Genomic DNA, 19,627 nt, shown 5'->3' on the forward strand with positions numbered 1-19,627 from the left:
CCCGGCCTGGGCAGGGAGCGTCCATCGCAAAGCGCTCGGCCCCGAGCCTGCGTGTGAACAGGGACACGTCACAGAGTTTACTAGTAAAACTGTTTATTGATTTTAAATAGCCATCAGAAAATTTTAAAAAGTTAAAATTTTACATTTTGTGACATAATAGCCAATAAAATGACAAAAATAGATTCAGTAGCAAGCATGATGGAATATATCTTCCTGTATAAACAAATTTTCTTAAAAATACTTCACTAAAGTCAACGTTTAGCACTGAATCCCTTCCCACTAAAGGCAGCTCCCAAGAGCTAAGGCACCGGGGGGACATCAGAGGGAGGAAGAAGAAAGCGGGGAAGAGACGCGAGACCGGGCGGCTGGAGTTCTGGTTTCGCGTCAGCCGTGCAAGACACGACGAGCGCGCCGCGGCCCGGCACGTGGCCCTGGCGTCTCAGCTCCGAGGAAGCGCGGAGGTCACGCTTACATGTGAGCCAGTTTCCAAGACCCTCTTCGTACAGTAGCCTAACGCCTCTGGAAGCATTATTACGTGCATCTTTAAGATTCCTATCATCTACACTCTAAGAAGGGAAATGAAACTTCAAGGGGTGCCTGGGACACCTCGGCCAGGACACAGGGCGTGGGGGCCACGCTCCAGGGCAGGGGCGGGCTGGTGGCGGCGTGTGCTCGAGTCTAGTCACCGGCCAGGATGGGGCTCGGACGGCTCCAAATTTACCCGAGCAGCTGGACGTTGCCAGTGGGACTCTGCCCTCCACGAATGAGCTACAGCAACAGAACTGTCCCTATTTGTTGATTTATTTTCAAAAGATTTATTTATTTATTTATACGAGAACCGGGGTGCAGGCCAGATGCCTGAGAGGGTGAGAGGATTCACCGGAGCCAGAGCAGGGAACAGAACAGGCAGACGGACCGAAATCCACTGTTCAGGGCAGCAGCGGGAGAGGGAGGAGAGGTCTGTGCGCCATGTGGGACCCTCACCGGCCGGCCGGGATCGAACCCGCGCTGCAGAGGCTCCAGGACAGCTTCACAGCGCGGCGCTCAACCACCTGCGCCACCAGGGGAGGCCCAGAATTGTCCCAATTTAATGGTGACATTTAAAATGTCACCACCCTGTAAAGGGAAGCAGAACGAGAGGAGCCGATGGGGCCCAAAGGCAGGCGTGTCGCTGCCGGGACAGGCCCGTGATGGCCGCCTCTGCACGGCGGAGGGGCCGCAGCGGCTGGCGCTTTGCTGATTGGTCCTTCTGTGTATGAAAGTTCTCGGTGCTAACAGCACCCACATCTAAGTAAGAATTCCTATTTCATTGTCTGTTTCTGAGGAAACAGTTCCCAAGCTAACAGTCTGGTAAAACAATGCTAAGATCCTACAAGAGTTTTAGTGGCGTTTCTACGCTCTCCAAAGTCACAAAACAAAAGAACAAGAAGGATCAGACCAGGCCTGAAATACGATGTTCACCGTGGACAAGGGCGGCAAGTGCCCTGCTGGGACGGGAGTTGGAATGGTGGCATCCGAGTGTATGGACGGAGGCTCCGCTGTGGGCTGGTCTTTGCTTCCACTGAGTGGAGAAGGACCCAGAAAGGCGGCCTCGAGGCGCGTCTTCCCTTGTCCTTCTGGCGCACAGCAGGTCACCAGTTACTTCCCATAGAACTTCTTGTTTAGAAGGAAGATGAGAAGGTTGACGTTGACTTTCGCCCTGTCAAACAACTTCATGACCGCGACGCCCTCATACTGCAGCTGCAGCAGGTCCTGTGCGAGGAAACGTGACCATTAACCAGGCCCGTGGAGCAGGGAGAGGGAGGTCAGGGCCCAGGCAGCCCCAGGGGGAGGCGTGGCCTGCGTGCCCCATGTGAAATGGGGTGAGAAAAGCTTCCCAGCCACCGAGCTGCCCACGGCCCAGTGGTCCTGAGAGCCTGCCGGGCAGACCAATGTTCGGCGTCACTCGGCATGAGGAAGGGCTGTGGCTCAGAGCCAGACACCGGGCGCACTGTCACCTCACAGCCTACGCGCCTCACACCCCTCGTCACAGTGCCACCCCCCACCCCCCAACCCCCCGGCTAGTGACGGGGAGGGTGAGGGCATCTCATTCCACGATGAAGTGCCCTCACCACCGAAAACAAGTCCAGGCAGCAAATCCACCCCACACCCCTGCTGTTCACTAGTTCTCACTCCTCCCCACGCGAGAAGGCGAGAGAGGGCCAGACGCCACCAGGTGCTGCTGAGGCACACGACACTGTACGCACATCTAAGTGGCTTCTGGGGTCCTGGCCAAAGTACCACGGGGAGGGAGTCTCAGGGACAGTCAGCGACCTGCCGCAGCCTGTGCGGGTCTGGGCCCAACCGTACGGTCCACCACCGTCCAGAGATATTCAGGAAGCTGAGGGGCCTCCCCCACCACCTCAGGAAGCAAGAGTGCAGGACTGGAGAGGACCCCGGGAGCTCGACCAATTCATCTTATGGAAAATTCCCAAAGTCCCATGAGGACAGTGGGGAACGACACATGTCTGACCAACACCCGCCCTGCCTGTCACTCTCATTGAGGGACTCAGGCAGCAGGAGGGCACTACCTGAGCCCCAGGAATGCAGGGACTGAGGGACGGCAGGGCCCCAAGGGCAGTGCGCAGGTGAGCCATGGGCGTCAGTCCCCTCGCCTCTGTCCAGCACCACGTCTCAAGGTCGACTTCTCATCGAGAAGGAAAACAAAGAAACCCCCCGCCGCCCCAAAAGAGCTGACAGTTTGGGGGAGAGGGAGACAAGGCCCACTCTACAGGTGAGGGAAGCCAGGGGAAGCCACCGGGGGAGGCTCAGGGGACAAACATGTGAGTCCTGGTTAAAGATGGAGGTGGGGAGGGTCCCCGACTACGGGGGCGCAGCACGTGCACAGGCCCAAGGGCAATTTCGGGGCAGTACGGGTCCAGGTGGCCAGGGGCGGTGCTGTGTGTGGGGCGGGTCAGGCAGCACTGACCATGGGGGCTGGACACAGAGCCACAGGCATCTGCAAGGCCCCTGGGAGCCTTCCCAATGCTGGCATGCTTCTTCAAAGAGAAAAGTAGGTATTTCAGAATAAAAATTAGGATCACAATGGCACAACCTGATTCAGAGCTTTTTGAGTTGAAACTGGGATTCTGTTTACAAAGATGCAATTTGCAATTCACATGCACGGGTCAGAAGTGCACCCACAAGCACCGGCGTCAAATCAAAGCAGGAGGCCCACAACTCGGAATCGTCAGGATGTATCAAGTATCTGTTCAAGTCCCGGCCTCAGCACAGCGCAGCGCAGCGGATCACTAAGGGCAGGCTGCGGACAGGGCTGTCCGAAGAGGCCCAGGCTGCACAGGCGCCAGCACACCCAGCCCAGGACCCACACAGACCCGCGGTCCCACGCCCGCTCCCGCCAGAGGGGGTTGCCCTTCCCCCACCCTCCCCACAGAGGCCGGGGCTTTCAGCGCGCGCCCACCTGATAATGCAACATGAAAGTCTCCATCTGAACTCCCATGAACTTGGCTTTCACTTCAAAGTCCCCAACTTCTTCTGTTGGATTGATCTCAAAGATAACATTTTTAAACCTGTTGAAACACAACATCATAAGGGTGAGACTTTCATGTTCTCATATGACAACACCCTCACGTGAAAACGTGGAAAGGAGATGAACAGCAGCTTCAAGCATGGAAACAAGGACGGAAGGAAGGGGGCTTCTGCAGGCGCCCCTGGGGGGCCACCCTGCACCACCACCTGGGCCGGGAGAGGGGCGCAGGCGCCAGCCATGGCTGCAGCAGGAGCTCACGCAAGGCACTTGCTGCTGGAGCAGCGGTGAAGGGAGACTGACAGGAAACTGGGCTGGAAGGAGAGAGGAAAAAGGGAGCCTGGGGGCATGTTGAAGGTTAGCAGAGAGCAGACAAGGGGGCCGGGAAGAGGGGAGAGAGGAGGTGTCTGGACGAGCAGGAGCCACACGGGCCAACGGCGAGCAGCAGTGAAGATCAACCGCCACTACTGGAGACACCGAATGCGCCAGCCGCTCTGGGTGCCGGAAATCTTCTGGCGCCAGGGCTGGTGGGAATGTGTCCCCAGGTGCCTGGGGAATAAATATCCCCCGGATTCCCAGAACTCGAGTTCCCGCAACCTCCTTTCTTGTGACCATAGCTGAGGACCGCGGAGGCCTGGAGGGGCCCACTGGGGAGCCCCAGGGAAGTCACAAGACCCCACCCCAAAACACACACGCTTGGCCCAAGAGGCCCTCCCAGCTATTCTTTAAAGATATCTTTGTGATGAATCATTTTATTTTCATAGGGCCCATAGTAGCAAATTAAAAAGACAAATAGAGGCAGGCTCTTACCGGCAGCGAGGAATAGCGACAAAAGGGAGAGAGAGAGAAATACTATGTGACAGATCTGGAAAATGCATAAAGTCCTCAACAAAAACACCAAGGTCCCCACCAAAAAAAGACAGTAAGGCCTCTAAAAAGGTAACTAGCTTTAAATACTGAACCTAAAACTATCAAAAATTATTTTATTATTCACGATGGCCAGGAAGTTGCCGCTGGAGAGCACTCTGGCCTGTGCATCAGCGAACAACCTTCTTAAAAATAAGTTTCATGATCCAACAATCCCACGCTGGGCATAGATATTCACAGAAGTCAAAACAGGACAATGAAGGAACATTACTCTTCCACGGTCCTTGTAGCACTCTTCCAAACAGCCGGGAGGCAGGGCGAGCCAGTGTCTGCTGGGCCGGGAAGGTGCGCGGGGGCAGCTCCAGGGCGACCAGCTGGGGCGGCCCGAGGACACCGCACTCAGCGATGCGAGCCCATCAGAGGGCAACCTCTGCGCCAGCCGCGGACTGCGAGGTGCCCAAAGTAATTACTTTCAAAGAAACAGGACCGAATGGAGGGGTGCACTGTGCCGGGGAAAGGGAAGTGAGGAGGTGTTTAATGGACAGGTTGAGTTTTGTAAGAGGAGAAGCTTCCGGAGACCTGGTGCACAACCCATACGAGTGTACTTAATACTACTACTTAATGACTGAAAATAGTTAAGATGGTAATTTGTGTTTTGCAATAAAACATCTTTTTTATTCTGACCAGAAATTCCATTTTTAGGCATCTAGCATAAAAAAGCAATCAGAGGTAGGGAGGACCAAAAATTTACACATAAAGGTGTCAGCACATGTCCAACAATGTAAACATCAAAATCAACTGAAATCAGGGACCTCCCTGGTGGCACAAGGGATTAAGCACCACACTGTGAAGCAATCCGCAGCCTCTGCAGCGCGAGTTTGATCCCCGGCCAGGGAGCGGCCCACGTGGTGCAGCAGACCTCTCCTGACTCGCCCGCTGCTCCCCTCAGCAGTGTATTTCAGTCCTTCTGACCTGTTCTGCTCCCCACTGTCTCTGGTGAATCCTCTCACCCCCCCGCATCTCATACCCCAGCTCTTGTATGCATAAATCAATCAATCTTAAAAAATAATCAATTGATATCGATGAAGTCAACCACCACAGGCGCTAGTGCGTGGACATTACAAAGGCGCATTCAAAGAATGGGCAAATGTTCACAATGTGAGAAGAGTCTGGGGCCGTGACTATGAATGGAACCGGCCCGCTTTCATGACAAAGGTGAGCAGACAGAGAAGTGGGCAGAGAGGAGAGCTTTGTGCGTGTGAGCAGAGGCAGAGAAATCCACTAGGATGATCTCAGTGGTTAGCTTTGGTTTGTGAGATTACAGGTCCTTTTTTCCTACATCTTGGTATTTTACATTTTCCAAGTTCAATAATGAATACATACCATTTACAGTCAGAATATAAAGGTTTCTTTTTAAACAAACACAAGAACAGGAAGCTCAGTCACCTCAGGCCACGGGCTGACTAAGAAGGTGCTGCCAATAGTGGCAGCGGGCCAGGCCCTAGCAGCACGTATGAAACACGCGTGAAACACCACAGGGCAAGCTGGCACTTCCAGAAAAGACAAGGAGGACGAGTCAATGGTTCCAATTGGAATAAAGAAGATCCCTCCCCTTGGCATACTTATGTATTCTTGGCTTAGACTCAGAAGAAACACCTTCTTGCTTTAAAGAAGAAAAAATTCAGAGGGGGCCATACAAATGGGATTGAACATGTTCTGAAACAAATGTGTCCCACATGGAAAAGAAACACTTTCCCTCCTACTGCAGACAGTGAGCTCTGAGTATCAGGCCCAATTCTGCATAGACAGAGAAACAGAAACCATAAAAATGACCAACCAGGGCCTTCCTGGTGGTGCAGGGATTAAAGTCTCAGCGCTATCAAGCTATCGCCAGCCACTGCAGCCTGAGTTCGATACCGGGCCAGGGAGGTGACCCACAGGGTGCGGCAGGCCTCTCCTGTCTCCCCGCTGCTCCCCTCAGCGGTATATTTCAGTAGATTCGCCCGTTCTGCTTCCCACTCTGTCTCTGGTGAGTCCTCCTACCAACTGCCGACCCCCCCGCCCCAGCATCTCTGGCCTACACCCCAGATCTTGTATGCAAAAATAAATAAATCTTTTTTAAAAAATGACCAACCAGGTTAAAAAACAAACAAACATAAAGGCAATAAGGTAAAGTGGTGACAAATGCAGAAATAAGAAAATCGATGTTTCAAAGTACCAAGGTAAATACTTACTGATTCACTTGCAGGTCCTCAATTTCCAGAAGAACTCCTTTCTCATGTAGTCTTGCTGCAGTATATTTGAGAGAAATCTTTTTGCTTTTCTTTCCTTTCATTTCCCGAGGCTTTTTGGAGACCCTGTAAAAATCACTGTGTCATGTGACAGAAGTAACTTTCTTTCTTTCTTTTTTTTTAAATATTTTTATTTATTTATTTATATAAGCACAGGGTACAGTCAGAAGCACGGGAGGGTGAGAGAATTCACCAGAATTCACCAGAGCCAGAGCAGGGAGCAGAACAGGCAGACTGATGAAGTACACTGCTGAGGGGAGCAGCGGGCGGCAGGAGAGGTCTGCACGCCTTGTGGGACCCTAGCCAGTGGCTGGGGATTGAACCGGCGCTGCAGAGGCTGCGGGCAGCTTCGCAGCACAGTGCTCAACCTCTGTGCCACTGCGGAGGCCCCAGAAGTAACTTTCTATTATGAGTCACTGTTGGTAATTCAAGGACATGAGGTCAGAAGACAAACTTCTTATACACAAGCATGAGTCTCACATGCCAGTTCTAAAATGGCAAATAAATGTTAGGGTCAGCCACAGCACTATCTTTGCAAAACAGGGGAAACATCACTAGGTTGCTTTTGTCTTTCTTTCAGACAATCTAGAACACACCAGGAATTCAAAGAGGCCGGCCGAGCCGACGCGGGAGCACATGGTGCTGGGGTCCCGGCCTCCAGACACGGTTCTTCAGTACCAAGAAGCAGGTGCTGGGAGAAGCAGCTGGTGCCCAGCCTGGAAGGGGTGAGCACAGGTTGAACCTCACAATCTTGTAGCAGAAAGTGAGGATGGGCTCAGAAAAAGGGGGGGGCTGTCTCCAATGGCCACACCTCCTCTGCTGGGCGAGAAGGACCCGGTATCTACCTGTCACAGCCACTCACTCCGGGGCGTCTGCTGAAGGAGAGGGACAGAGATGGGGTGCAGTGCAAGAGGGTACAGAGGAGGGAGGCTGAGGCAGCACGATTCCAAAAACCAGGCGAATCAGGGAAAGCGTTGCCGGGTGCTCAGAGGCTTGGACACACAAGAGACTGACGCTGGAAGCAGAAGCTGCGGGGCTCAGGGTCCGTCTCCCTGACACATGGGGCCGCTCCAAGGGGGCACGGGGCACTGGCATCCTGTCCCCGGAGGGAGCAGACATAGGCCAGGGGACTGAGGCGCTTATGAGCCTCCTGAAGGGACTTTGAGGCACATACAGGTTTTGAGACCAAAACCTTTTCACGTTTATTTAATTTCCAGGACCAAGAATATATTTTGGGACAAGAGATGTGTAGACAAAGCACCCCTAAAGTGCCCCCTCCCCATTATTTATACCACACAAATAACAAGGGCAACTAGGAAGCTGCACAAATGACTAGCGCAAGAGTGGGCGCGACCTCACGAACCAGTGTGCCTCAGGGGAAAGCCCCTCAGTCACCTCATTGCCCCCCTCATCAGACTCTTTCCAGCTGGAAAGGCCACTCACTTGCCCTTGCTGGCCAGGTTGTCCAGGCAGGTCTTGATGTAGCTCTTGTAGTAATCCACCTGCTCCCCATAGAAGACGGCCTTGGAGTTGAGGGCGGCGTAGGTCTGCTGCAGCTTCACCAGCTCGGCCTTCCTCCTCTGCCGGTACCGCCGCTGATTCCGAATGTCCTGAGATGGAATTATTGAAATAAAGAAAACTGAAGGCCAGCGCCCACGGCCTGGCCGCGCCTTGCATGACCACAGGTCCTGACAGGCGTAGCAGCAATTCACGTTCAAAGACTAACAAAGAAACTCAAATCTCATCCATTTTCCCGCACTGGTAGTTCTTAGGGGTCATCACGCTTACAGGCTTCCACATCCTCAGAATTACTTGCAAAGCTGGTTGGCGCCTCTAAAATACGTCGGCAGCTGAGCAGGCGCTTCCATCCGGCCACCGTCACGCTGCCCAGTGAGCAGGCGCCCGTGGCCTGACCCCCATCTCACTGAGGAGACTCACAAACCAAGGATCTGATGATCAGCCTGACTGAACTTGCATTTTAGAATAATCATGAAAAAAATCTAAAAGAACGCCTTCAGGCCAAAGGCAACCCGAGACACTGAGGCACAGGAGGCTCGAGTCAGGGCCCACGCCCTATGAACTGAGGCCAGGAAACAAGTCCTGGGGAGGGGCCAGGGGCCCGAGTTGGCAGAACCAGAGACGGTTCCCAGGGGTGAGGGCCCCACTGCCCGACAGAGCTGTGCCTGCTCATCCCACAGACGCGGCCCGCTGGGGCTGCCCAGCGCCCTACCCTGGCGATGTCGTTGATCAGCTCCTGGTATCTGTTCTTGGGGTCCACTGTCCCGAGCTCCGAGAGCTTCTTCAAGCCGGACTGAATCTTGTCCTTCTTCTCCTGCAGGCTGAGGTTACTGTCTTCCTTCACGGATTTCGACTTTTTCATCTTATCTGGCGTTTTGGCGTCACGGATGGCGCGTCTCTGCATGGCCCGCTGGTGCTCTGCTTCCTGGGGAGGACAGCAAAGGCCCTGGCGACTCCTCCACACTCCTCGAAACTGGAGTTGGAGCTGCACACCCGCACCCTGAGCCAGGCGCTTCCCAAACCCCACTCTGGAGGCAGAGGGGAACCACCCGGCCCTGACAACTGACAGAAACCTCAGGGAACTTTCCACCTAGATGAGACCCCTGCTATGAAATCACACGGCTTCTTGGGGCAGCTTTCCTGGCCCTTAGGGCACTGCCAGGAGACTAGACTTGGCTGGCTCTGGAGTCCCTTGCGTTTCCCTATCCCGTCTGGGGACACGAGGTGGTTCAACTCCATTGAGAGACCCCCATCTTCCAGAAAATCATCAAAATGACCACCACAAGGAAGGGGCAGCACTGCCCTTCATACCCCAGGCCTTCTAGAAAACACGGAGTGGCCCACTCGCCGCAGACACGGGGGTCTTAGAAAGGAGCTGCAGACAGCCAGGGGCGGGCTCGGAAGGGAGGCCCCACGAGAGCTCCCAGGCGACGTGGGCAGGCCCTGGGACGTCGCCCAGCACCGTCACGAGCAAATAAGTGAAGGACAAGCCTCCTGCCAAGTGAACCCACGTTCGCCCAGAGCGCGGGAAGCCTCTCCGAGCAGAGACGGCATCCTGAAACGTGGGGAAGGAAAAGGTCAGAAAACAAAGAAAGCTGAAGAGAAAGGCACTCAGGCCGCTGCGGGGCCAGCTGCCCCCCAGAGCAGCACACCGCGTGGGCACCAGGGCAAAGGCGCCAGAGCTGCGAAGTCCAGCCCCTACATCATGGCATGACAGGCATGGAAGAAAGAAAAGGCCCCTGGATTATTTAAAAACAAACAACCCCCCGCCGCAAAACCTGATTTCAAACACAGCCGGAAGAACAGGGTGGCCACCCCGACGCCGATTCGCCCAGGCTGACCGTGCTCAAGCCTCGCCTCTGCTTTCAAATGTGCTGGCGTCTTCCAAGGAAAGGGCCTCCCCTGACGCCAGCCCGGAGGCCTGCTGGGCTCGGCCCGCCAGCACCGTCCCGCCGCAGGGCTCCTGAGCTGCCGGGCCGCCCGGGTGGCATCTGTGTCTGCAGCAGCATCACTCGCTCCCCCACCCCTCAAGCCAGATGCCTCTTCTGACCACGCAGCAGCTCATCTTCTCTGCCCTTCTCTCTGCGCTAAGCATGGGTTGGCTCCTCTGAGTGACCCAGAGACACTTCTCAGTAACTGGTCGCCCCGACACTCAAGCGGTCACCTCCATGCTGAGACCCCAAACCTTTGCGGCCAAGGTGCCAGGGCCATTTTTTGACCTGTCGGGATGGGGACGTTTGCACCTGGACCTTGTGGGACTCAAACCGGAGGCTGCGCCCAGCACTCCCTTTCCACGTGCCCCCTTCCTCCCAGTGTCCACTCCTCTGAACACACATGCAAGTAAAGCGTGTCAGATGAGCCGCCTCCAGGTCAGGTTCCCCACACCACGTGCAGGCGGCCTCATCTCCACAGGCCTTGGCTCCCTCCCCTGTAAACGAGGATGCAGAGACTCACCCCCAGGCACAGTACAAGGAGCAAATGGAAGAACACAGGTCAAAGTCCCAGACCCCACGGGTTCTTAACAAGGACACTCTCCTCCTCTCCTGTTTCACACGTCCTTCTGGAACAAGCTGGAGCCGTGGCTACGCCTCTTTTCCCGCCCCCCCTGCACCTGCCCCCATCCAGTGTCCGTGATGCCCACAATCACAGCCTCTGAGCGCTAAGAATTCATGTGAAACAGTGGTTTGCCCGTAGCTCTGTGTGCGACCCGGAGGGTGTCCCCAGAGGCACCGCGAGTCCTACAGGCCGCCTCTGCCCCTGTGCTGGGCTCCTGTGAGAACTGCCACTTGCGGACAAGGGTGCCACGCTCACATTTTGCACGTGCGAAACAGGGTCTTGGACACGGAGCGGCGCACCCACCCCCTCCCTGCGCCGCGCCCCCCCACCGCGCCGCAACCCCTCCAGCTGAGCCTGGTCCTTGCCGTCACTCGGGCAGCACCGGCGCTGGGCCTGCGTCACTAGCGGCTCCCAGAGGCGCGGCATCCCTCCCTGAAGAAGGGCTTCGGGTTCGGGCTCTCAGCAGTTTGTTCTCCTGGTTCACTGCTCAGACTCGGCTTCGCCCACCCTGCTCTCGTGCCGTGTGGGTCGGCTCATAGCCTGCGCCATGTCCCGGGATGCCCTGCCCGGAGTGCCCATCTTACACGCACACCCACTCTGCCCATGCTGCCCAAGGGCTTCCGAGGCTCTGCTCTTCCCTAGCCTCCCTCCTGGGCCTGCACTGCCCAAACCACGGTGAGTTCTGAATGGCTCTCCGGCTGTCTCTGGCGGGGAGTCGCACTCCCCATCCGGATCCTGAGCCCGCCGAGTGCTTTCTTCTGCTACCAACACATCTGACAAATTCTGACCACAACAGCCAACAGATGTCCGGGCAGACTCACTGATTCTGAAAACGCACACACCTCATGCAGCTAAGGCTGGGAGCATCCCGCCCTAAAAACATCTAGACTTAGGACCCTAAAGCCGTGTCAGTAAGCCCCACCCACTGCCATTCTCCAATCCAGCCCCAGGGCCACCTCCAGCCATCTGTGCCCCTCCCAAGCCTGGCCTGGCCTGCACGCCCCCACCCCAGCACCTGCCCACGGGTGTGTGGCAAACCCGTTTTACCTGTTCACTGGTGGCTGGTGTTTCTAGGATTTCAGTCAAAGTCTCTCCTGGCTGGAACCGGATGACATCCACAATTAAACGTTTTGTGCTGAAAGGAGATGGGGGAGCGTCTAAATGTTATCGGGTGCTCCACTTTCCCTCAGTGGGCCTGAGCACCCACAGAACAAGCCCACCCCACCGAGAGCCCCCGGGCAGCTGCACACACGGCAGTCACAGTGCCGCCATATTCGCACCACTGTAACAGAGTGGACTCCAAGGTCGAGATTTCAAGATGGAAATTTCACTACAGTGTCTTATGAGAAAATGAAGGCTGGTAAATCTTGTGCCAAGTGTAACAAGCCAGGTACCCAGAATTAGAGCTGAAAAGGCCAAGATGGCCTTGTCCAGACTCTCCACCAAGGCCAACGGCTCTCTGGACCACGTGTCCTCCCGCAGCAGCACTCACTTCAGTAAGATGGTCCGAGCATCCATCTCTGCGTTCTCATCTCCCGGCACGTCGAACTTGTTGGTCAGAGTGAGAGAGACTTCTGTCTTAGCCAGCGCCTCCTTATTTGGGTCATTTAAATTGCCAGCGCTCTCGCCTACAGTTGGGGAGGGTGGAGTCAGTGTCAAAAGAGAGGAGCTGGTGGCGCAAGGGGTTAAGGCACAACCTATGAGGTGGTCCACAGCCACTGCAGCACGAGAGTTCAATCCCTGGCCAGGGAGCTACCCACAGGGTGCAGCAGACCTCTCCTGTCTCCCCGCTGCTCCCCTCAGCAGTGTATTTCGTCAGTCTGCCTGTTCTGCTCCCCACTCTGTCTCTGGTGAGTCCTCTCACCCTCCCGCTCATCTGGCCTGTACCCCAGCTCTTATATAAATAAATCAATAAATGTTAAAAAAAAAAAAAGAGAGGAGCTACTGACATAGCAAAAGCTCTCTCCATCTCAGGGGAGAAGCAGCCCACGTGCACACTGGCGGGGATGTGCACACACCAAATGCGGCATCGGGAAACCACCTCAGGCAGCGAAGGCAGTGGCCCCAGGTTAACCTCACTGGTGTTCATTTTGAAGCTATAACATTACAGCTCCCTCTCAGCTGCTCACGTTCAGAGTCCCCAGAGACTGGCGCCGCGCACACGTGCATCTAAAACAGCCGCAGCCCTGGACTCTGGCTCCTCATAGACCGGGGTCACATCCGTTCCCCCCACCGTACACCAAAGCTTGAATGGGCAGAGACGGAGGTGACAATGACAACACTCCTGTCGCCGCCCCCTCCCACCTTTGGGTCATCCTGCCCAGACATACCTATCAAGGACTCGATGGTGGGCACCTCTCCCAGGTCGTCCAAAAGCTCGTGGATTGGGTCATTGTGCTCTGGGGCGATGGCGTCCTGATGATCTAACAGCAGCTGCAGACAACACCCACGGTCGATTCCACCTGCACACCCAGCCTAACAGCCCCTGCCGGCCACAGGCTCCCCCAGCAATGCATGGGAGGTCAGAGGACAAGGCTCCTCCATTGAAGAACTGGCCAGCCAACGCCCAGCCAACTCGCCCACTGGGGTGGCAGGACACACAAGGCGCCCGCCCACTGAGTGGCACACGTGTGATGCGTGGAGCGGAAACACTCAGGTATAAGGACTCACCCCTAAGAGGCAACAAAACCGAGACTTCAAATGCAGTCATCGTCACGCCGTTATCAAGGCCCCTTCAAGAAACTCACATTCACACTTTGAGTGTTTTACTGGATAGTATCTCTTAATTCAGAGAAAAGTGCACCGGGTCACGCCGGCGTGATGTCAGGGGCACTGAGCAAAGCCTCTCATCTCCTATCTCCCCAGTGATGTCCTCGGAAGAGACGATGCCGGAAACAGCATTTACGTTTACCTGTTTCCTCATCCCTGGCTTGACATGCCCCCGAAGGGGAAAGAAGTGAATCATGCAAATGTGGGGGAAAGAAGAAGCGGACCCAAGGGAAAACTGAGGCTACGTGGAGGAAAAGCGCGTGTTCTAGATGAGGCGAGAAAAGTAACACGGAGGGCGAGGGGAGAATGAGGACCCACAGAGCCAAGTTTCGAGCCACCGGATTAGCGCTCACGGGGCTGCCGGCGCCCGCCCCAGGCATCCTGATTCAGAATCACAGTGGAAAACCTCATCGGTAATAATCTGCACAGGTCGCTGTGCAGGAAGGGGGCCCGGAGCTCACTGGAGAAACTCAGCGGTGGGTACTGTCAGGCACAATCCAAGGAAGCCGCGAGAAGGCGGCGGGGACGTGGCGCGAGGAGAGGAAGGGCCCGGAGGAAGGGACAGCGCGCGGCAGCCGGGCGGGCGGCGAGGACGGCGCGCGCGAGGGCGGACGCCCGGGCCACTTACCGTGTGGGTGTTGATGATTTCGCCGATGGAGATGTAGATGATTGGCTTGGTGAGCGTCACCAGGTCAGAGTACTCGTCCACATTGAACTTATCCTGAAGCTCAGGGACATCGCAGGCAGACTGGAAAAACCGTCTGAAAATAAGCACGAGGGCCAGACCCCAAGTGACACGTGTGAGAAGCCGGAGCAGCGTGTTCCAACAGTGGGCAGTCGAGATAGTTTAGTCACGAGAGAACCTGCTTGCCCACTCCTGGATGAGAGTCTGGCGACTTCTCTCATCACCTCTTACAGTTCTGCCACAAGAACTACTCGACCGTAATTGGAAACGGTCTGAACACCTGTGCTGTGGGGCGATTCAACTTCATGGCTAAGATGACGCCCTGAGCCCACACTGAATCTAATAAGCGAATATTAAAAGCCTCCTCTAGTCCTTTGATTCCACATAACGTGCCTAAGGCGTAACCATCACTTTTCCACTCACTTTGCCGACTCTATACGCAAAATACATTTTGCAGCTAAAAAATCCACTTTAGGACCTCCCTGGTGGCACACGGGGTGAAGCACAGCACTGTGAAGCTGTCCGTAGCCTCTGCAACATGAGTTCAATCCCCGGCCAGGGAGCTACCCACAGTGCGCAGCAGACCTCTCCTGTCTCCCTGCCGCTCCCCTCAGCAGTGGATTTCATCAGATCCACCTGTTCTGCTCCCCATCTGTCTCTGGTGGGTCCTCTCACTCCCCCGTACCTCTGGCCTGCACCCCAGTTCTTGTGCATAAATAAATTAATTAATTAATCTTTAAAAAAAAAGAAGCAGCCCCCGAAAGAAAATCCACTTTAGTACCCTGAGAGCTCAGAGCCTGTCAGCTGTGTAGCCGACGTGAGGGCCATGCAGGAAGATGGGGGTGTCGAGCCCGGTCTGCCCCCCAGACACAGAAACATGCCCACGGAATCCTCCAGGTGCTGTGGCCACTCTCCCCTCACCTGAATTTCTGGTAGGACTGGGAGAGATACTCGTTGATAATGCTGAGGTGGGCATTGTCCCCCAGGAACATCTTATTGGAAGCGGCGTGCTGGAGCATCTTGGCGATGGAGCCAAGGTTTCGGCGTTGGTCTGTGGTGAGCTGGCCTCCTGCCGACAGGTCGATGATGTCAAAGGCGTCGGGAGCAACGATGGCCGGGTTCATGTAGCGATAGTAAAGCAGGTTGCCGACAATCTGCGCAGACAGAGCAGAAAGGCGGCACTGGCACCACTCCCCGGGTCAGCCACAAGGCCTCTGCTGGCAGAGGAAACCAGACAGCACAGGCCTGTGGGGACAGCACAGCATCTCATGCATGCACACACCCACGCAGGCCCTCACTCAAGGCTGGAAACGCAAGAGGCCAAACAGCCTTTAGTTGGATGCAGAACAAAAGAAAACGAGGCCACAAGTGAAATTGAAAGAGCAGCTCCAAGGGTGAGGACGACACACCTGCCATCTGGTGCTGGGGTTTCAGGGCAGCGAATGGGCTGCTGTCCCCCGTGCACGCTCTGCTGTCACGTGGTGGGACCTTCTCCGAGGAGTCGGTCATCAGCGTGACTCACTGAGTACAGTGCCACCTGCCCACCCGCATCCTCACACCGCGGGGCCACGGCGGACCAGGCATGCCTCAGAAGGCAGCCACTCAGCACACTCAACACAGCGCTTCCACAGAAGACCCTGGCGCCTCATTCAGAAAAAAGGAAAATTAATTCACCTGAACAGAAAGTCTAGAATCGAGGCCTCACTGTAGGAAAGCACAGAACTAGGAGAGAGAAGAAACAAGCGTTCAGATTAAAAAAAGGAAGAGGAGGAGGCGGAGGAAGAGGAGCAGCAGCAGCAGCACAGGCAAGTCCAAGTTCCGCTGGAGCAGAGCCCCGGCTGCTGGCCACCCGGCCGCCGGCAGAGGGAGCAGCTCTCCAGCGAAAGACAGGCCAAAGACCTGCTCTGCCCGCCGACGTCCGCACAGCTGAAGTGGCGCAGGCGCGCATCGAGTGCTGTCATTCACGATTGACAGCCACCTGCAAAGGCTCAGGCAGTGGCCCGCTACGGCCAGGGTCAATGCTTGGGTGCTCCTGGCCTAAAATCGGGTCCATTTTCCAAGCCTGCTCCTCAGAGGGCCGCAGGAAGGGCCAGGACGTGCCTGCGTCGGGCACTCACCTTCAGCAGCTCATCCTCACCAGCGTCGGGGAACTTCTCGTGGAGCGAGTCCTTCAGCACTTTGGCAATGAAGCGCATCCCATAGCTGCAGGATGGAGGAGACATGGTGAGGAGGGCTGGGGAACACGGGCCCCAAGGGCAGACGAGTCTGGGGTCACAGGAGGGCACTCACGGGATTTTGTCCACAGAGCTGATGATGGCCAAGAGGAACTTGTCCGTCACACTCCTCATGTTCCTGATGGAGCTGTCCAGCCGTGTCCTGACTTCCTCGTGAGCCAGCGCCTGCTCAGGGGTCACATCGTAGGGCAGCTTGCTGGGAAAGCAGAATGCCCCCGACTATGTTAGCTCAGCAGCCGGGACAGGCCTGAGGCAGAGCCATGACAAACAAAAATACAAACAGAAACACCCAGAGGGAGCAGGGAGCCTGCTCTGCACCACAGTCAACAGCGGGACTGGGATGTGAGCTCGACCCTCAGTTGTGACTGGGCCTTCCCAGGGTGCCAGCGCTGGGCCAGGCGCTGGGGTCAAGGTGTGGGAGACCTGGCAGTCCGGTGGGAGCCACCACAGATATCTGGACACACACACACTTTGCTGTGACAGTGAGCAGAAGAGCTAGGGCCCCAGAGGAGAGGCCTCACTCGGGCTGGAGGACTCCAAGGAGACTTCCAGGAGGAAGGGGCAACTGAACACAGTAAGAAGGGAGAAGAAGGGCCTTCCAGGAAGGAAGACAACATTCAAAGGCAGGGGGGAGAGGGAAATGAGGGTGGGAGCGCAACGGGGGGCGGGGGGACAGGTGAGCATGAACACTCTGTAAGGCTCCCGTATGTGGTAAACAGAACGCTAAGCAGGCTGGCATTCCCAGAAGCCAGGCAGAGCATCTAAGGATAGGCGGTTGGGTTTCCAGAAGACAAGTCCCCCCAAGCGGGATGAGGTGGGGGGCAGCACTCATGAGATGGGGCTCTAGGCTTCATGTGGGCAGTGACAAGGGCGTGGCTGGAGCCCCACAGCAGGGGCCGAGGGCAGATCCCAGAGCTGTTAAGGAGACATGATGGCAGGGACTTGGTGACCCTGATGCTGTGAGGCGGGCGACAGTCACATACAGAAATTAGAGAGACCTGAGCCACTGGGGAGACAGCATGAGCCTGCATTTGGAGGGCCTCAGAAGCAGCCCACAAGGCCCTCTCAACAGCTCAGGAACCTTTGGAGGCTTTATGAAGGGGCTCCACTTTCGAAAGCTGGAGCTAATCTTGAGGCGGTTACAAACAAGGTCTTCAAGTACATGTCCAAATGGTGGCTTTGCAGAGAAGCCACTGCAGTCTGATGAACTCTGGGCTGCAACTCGCCGTGGAAGGGATGGGCCTGGGCACAGCAGGCCTGGAACGACCAGCACCGGTTACCCTCGCCCAACTGCCCAGAGTCAGAAACGGGGCACTGGCCCAAACAGTGCCCACCACTCCGGGCATGCTGAGCTGAGCAGTATGGAAGGCATGGCAGGGCGCGCACACTGGCGAGCGGGGATTCTGACGGCATGCAGGGCATGCTGGGACAGACTGGTGAAAGGCACCCAGTGCAAATTTTTAAAATAAAAATGCTTTAAAAAAAAAGAAATTAGGGCCTCCCCGGTGGCGCAGCGGTTGAGCGCTGGGTTGCGAAGCTGCCTGCAGCCTCTGCAGCGCCGGTTCGATCCCCAGATGCTCCCCGGCTACCGGAGGAGGGTCCCGCATGGTGCACAGCCCTCTCCTGCCGCCCGCTGCTCCCCTCAGCAGTGCACTTCGGTTCTTCTGCCTGCTCTGCTCCCCGCTCTGGCTCTGGTGAATTCTCTCACCCTCCCGCGCTTCTGACTCTACCCAGTGCTTGTATAAATAAATAAATCTTTTTTTTTTTTTTAAAGATTTATTTATTTATTTATACAAGCACTGGGGACAGTCAGAAGCGCGGGAGGGTGAGAAAATTCACCAGAGCCAGAGCGGGGAGCAGAGCAGGCAGAAGGACCGAAGGACACTGCTGAGGGGAGCAGCGGGCGGCAGGAGAGGGCTGCGCGCCATGTGGGACCCTCCTCCGGTGGCCGGGGAGCAGCCGGGGATCGAACCGGCACCGCCGAGGCTGCGGGCAGCTTCGCAACCCAGCGCTCAACCGCTGCGCCACCGGGGAGGCCCTAAATGAATAAATCTTTAAAAAAAAAAAAAGAAATTAAAACTGAGAGGATCACACCAGGAGACACTGGAGCCAGAAGACACTGACAGGGAAACAGCGGCTCTGCTAGGACGTGTCCACACTCCATCAGAGGAGTCAAGGCCAGGAGGGGCGGAGAGTCAGAAAGGAACTGCACGGGACTGGGCTCTGGTTCTTTCGGAAAGGCCCAGAAGTAGTGAGGGTTACTGTGGATTATCTGGGTGGCCTTAGTCCAGCCAGAGTCCTCAGAAGAGAGGGGCAGACAGTAAGGGGCCGCACAGGCAGGAGCACCTCCAGAGGTAGGCTTTCCCCTGCGCCTCCAGGGGGAGCAGGCCTGCCAACGCCTGGATTTCACCCACTGACGCCATCTTTGGATTTTCTGGCCTGCAGAACTGTGAGAGAATACAGCTTTCTGGCCTTAAGCAACCCAACTTGAGCTCCTCTGGCACAGGAGCAACAGGAAGCGGGAGGGGCAGGCAGGGAGTGGCTCCATCTACTGCGGCGGCTGACGCCCCTGGGCAGGTGGCCAGCGAACCCGGGAAACTGGCAAAAGCATCGTGTTGGGAGAAAACGGCCCGTGGAGCCGTGTTCAAGAGTGCGGCCCACTGCAGGGCTGGTGAGTTACAGGCTGGAGTCTTCTCCGGCACCACAGAAGCCAGGACCTCTAGGTTCGCATGCACACGCTGGGGCGGGAGTGCTAACACGTGGTGGTGGCCAGAGAACCGAAGACTAACTGTCTATGTTTCTTTTAATCTTTTCTTTTTTTTTTTAATTTCTAAGGCTTTTGAGGGAAATACTCCCCTGGGGTGTGGAGGCCCCAGGGTGCTGAGAGTTTGGCTGACACTCAAAGATCGTGCGCTCACAGCAGCCTGGGCACCGCCCCCTATCCCCACCTCCCAGCTCTCGGACTGGAAAAATGAGCTAACGTCAATTTCCATGTTATGATTAAAAGAACAAACACTGCTCTGAGAGCCAGCTCGGGAAACACTCCTGAGTTGCCGACAGGCGCGGTGGCCGAGGCTGACTGATGGGCAGCGGAGGGCACAGGCAGTGCCCGTGGTAGGGCCGCACACCTGGCAGCCAGCACCTGACCCGCCTGCTGTCACGTGCTGCTGCTGTTGGGCAC

General features: G+C 56.1%; 1 protein-coding gene across 2 annotated transcripts in view; it reads right to left on the bottom strand.

Moving 5' to 3' along the window:
• IQGAP1 (IQ motif containing GTPase activating protein 1) overlaps positions 1 to 19,627 on the bottom strand; it is an 82,902-nt gene continuing 63,275 nt past the window's right edge. For both annotated transcript variants that reach the window (XM_037509925.2, XM_037509924.2), the window contains exons 27-38: positions 16,502 to 16,642; positions 16,330 to 16,414; positions 15,134 to 15,366; positions 14,156 to 14,288; positions 13,089 to 13,191; positions 12,251 to 12,386; positions 11,806 to 11,893; positions 8,915 to 9,127; positions 8,128 to 8,294; positions 6,628 to 6,750; positions 3,461 to 3,569; positions 1 to 1,752 (exon numbers count right to left, since the gene is read on the bottom strand). In XM_037509925.2, the coding sequence (XP_037365822.1) occupies positions 1,639 to 1,752; positions 3,461 to 3,569; positions 6,628 to 6,750; positions 8,128 to 8,294; positions 8,915 to 9,127; positions 11,806 to 11,893; positions 12,251 to 12,386; positions 13,089 to 13,191; positions 14,156 to 14,288; positions 15,134 to 15,366; positions 16,330 to 16,414; positions 16,502 to 16,642 (1,645 nt within the window). In that variant the 3' untranslated portion in view covers positions 1 to 1,638. The remainder of the gene's footprint in view (positions 1,753 to 3,460; positions 3,570 to 6,627; positions 6,751 to 8,127; positions 8,295 to 8,914; positions 9,128 to 11,805; positions 11,894 to 12,250; positions 12,387 to 13,088; positions 13,192 to 14,155; positions 14,289 to 15,133; positions 15,367 to 16,329; positions 16,415 to 16,501; positions 16,643 to 19,627) is intronic.

This window comes from Talpa occidentalis, unplaced genomic scaffold, assembly GCF_014898055.3.
Source record: "Talpa occidentalis isolate TD23 unplaced genomic scaffold, MPIMG_talOcc4v2.1 talOcc4.14, whole genome shotgun sequence".
Lineage (NCBI taxonomy): Eukaryota > Metazoa > Chordata > Mammalia > Eulipotyphla > Talpidae > Talpa > Talpa occidentalis.